The 962-nt window shown below is 39.6% G+C and overlaps 1 protein-coding gene across 1 annotated transcript; it reads left to right on the forward strand.

Moving 5' to 3' along the window:
* The first annotated feature begins 209 nt into the window (after positions 1-209).
* On the forward strand, positions 210-962 carry LOC119676186 (bromodomain-containing protein DDB_G0280777-like). Its single transcript, XM_038087419.1, has one exon. It carries the CDS (start codon positions 210-212, stop codon positions 960-962), a length of 753 nt encoding a protein of 250 aa, XP_037943347.1.

Below are 962 nucleotides of genomic sequence, written 5' to 3' on the forward strand. Positions count from 1 at the left end.
GGCCGACGACACTTTCCACGTTTGGTATGCGGCGTCGCAAATTGGAAAAACTACAACAAAAATTGAAACAACAAAAAAATTGCAAAAATAAACACAAACAGGCTATGGAATATGAGAGTAATAAAAACAAAAACAAAAACAACAACAATCACAATAACAACAAAGGCGGCAATAATAAAAATAACTATTTTAACGATTGGCCACAAAGAATGTCAACAACATATAAACTTAATGGTTACAATCAATCAGTCAAGTCATCAATACTTGCACCAAAACCAACAGCTGCAACAAGTATAGCAACAGCAATCAAAGCTCAAGAGATGTCAACACCAATGCAACCACGTTGGCGTACAGGTTTCATCCATGCACGTCCAACAAGAGTTGCCAGTGCCACAAGCCTTGCTGCGAATAGATTACATTCGACAAGATCAATGTCAGCAGCCTTAAGGCAACAGCGGCTGCAGCAACAGCAACAAAGGCGACGCTTATTAGCAAAACAAAACAGCCGACAGCAGAGACAACAACGTGAACTCTTTCAGCAACAACAACAAGAACAACAAAAATATCTACAACAATTGCAACTACAACAAAATCATGCGAAATCATTTAACAATTTAGATCCTTTGTTGCGGCGACAATTACAAATGTTGTTGGAACAAAAAGCGCAAACAATGAGACATTCTCAGATGTCATCACAACAACATTTACAACAACAGCAGCAACGACAACAACAACAGCGGCAAAGACAATTGCTGTTGCAGCCACAGGAGTTGCAATTAGCTCATGTTGCTAATAATGCCGCTCCTGATTTAGCTACCAAGTTCGATGCGCTTAGAGAAAATGTTGCAGATGTTGATTTCGATGAAGGCGATGGTGAGGCTGATTTCGACCGATACAAAGATGGTGATGGTGATGGCGATGTTGACTTTGATGTCACTGATGACTTTTATTTTGGAATATAG

The sequence above is a fragment of the Teleopsis dalmanni genome, chromosome 2 (assembly GCF_002237135.1).
Source record: "Teleopsis dalmanni isolate 2A chromosome 2, ASM223713v2, whole genome shotgun sequence".
Lineage (NCBI taxonomy): Eukaryota > Metazoa > Arthropoda > Insecta > Diptera > Diopsidae > Teleopsis > Teleopsis dalmanni.

Excerpts from the sequence above, each read along its gene's own strand:
- LOC119676186 (XM_038087419.1), top strand. The coding sequence starts at position 210 with ATGTCAACAACATATAAACTTAATGGTTACAATCAATCAGTCAAGTCA.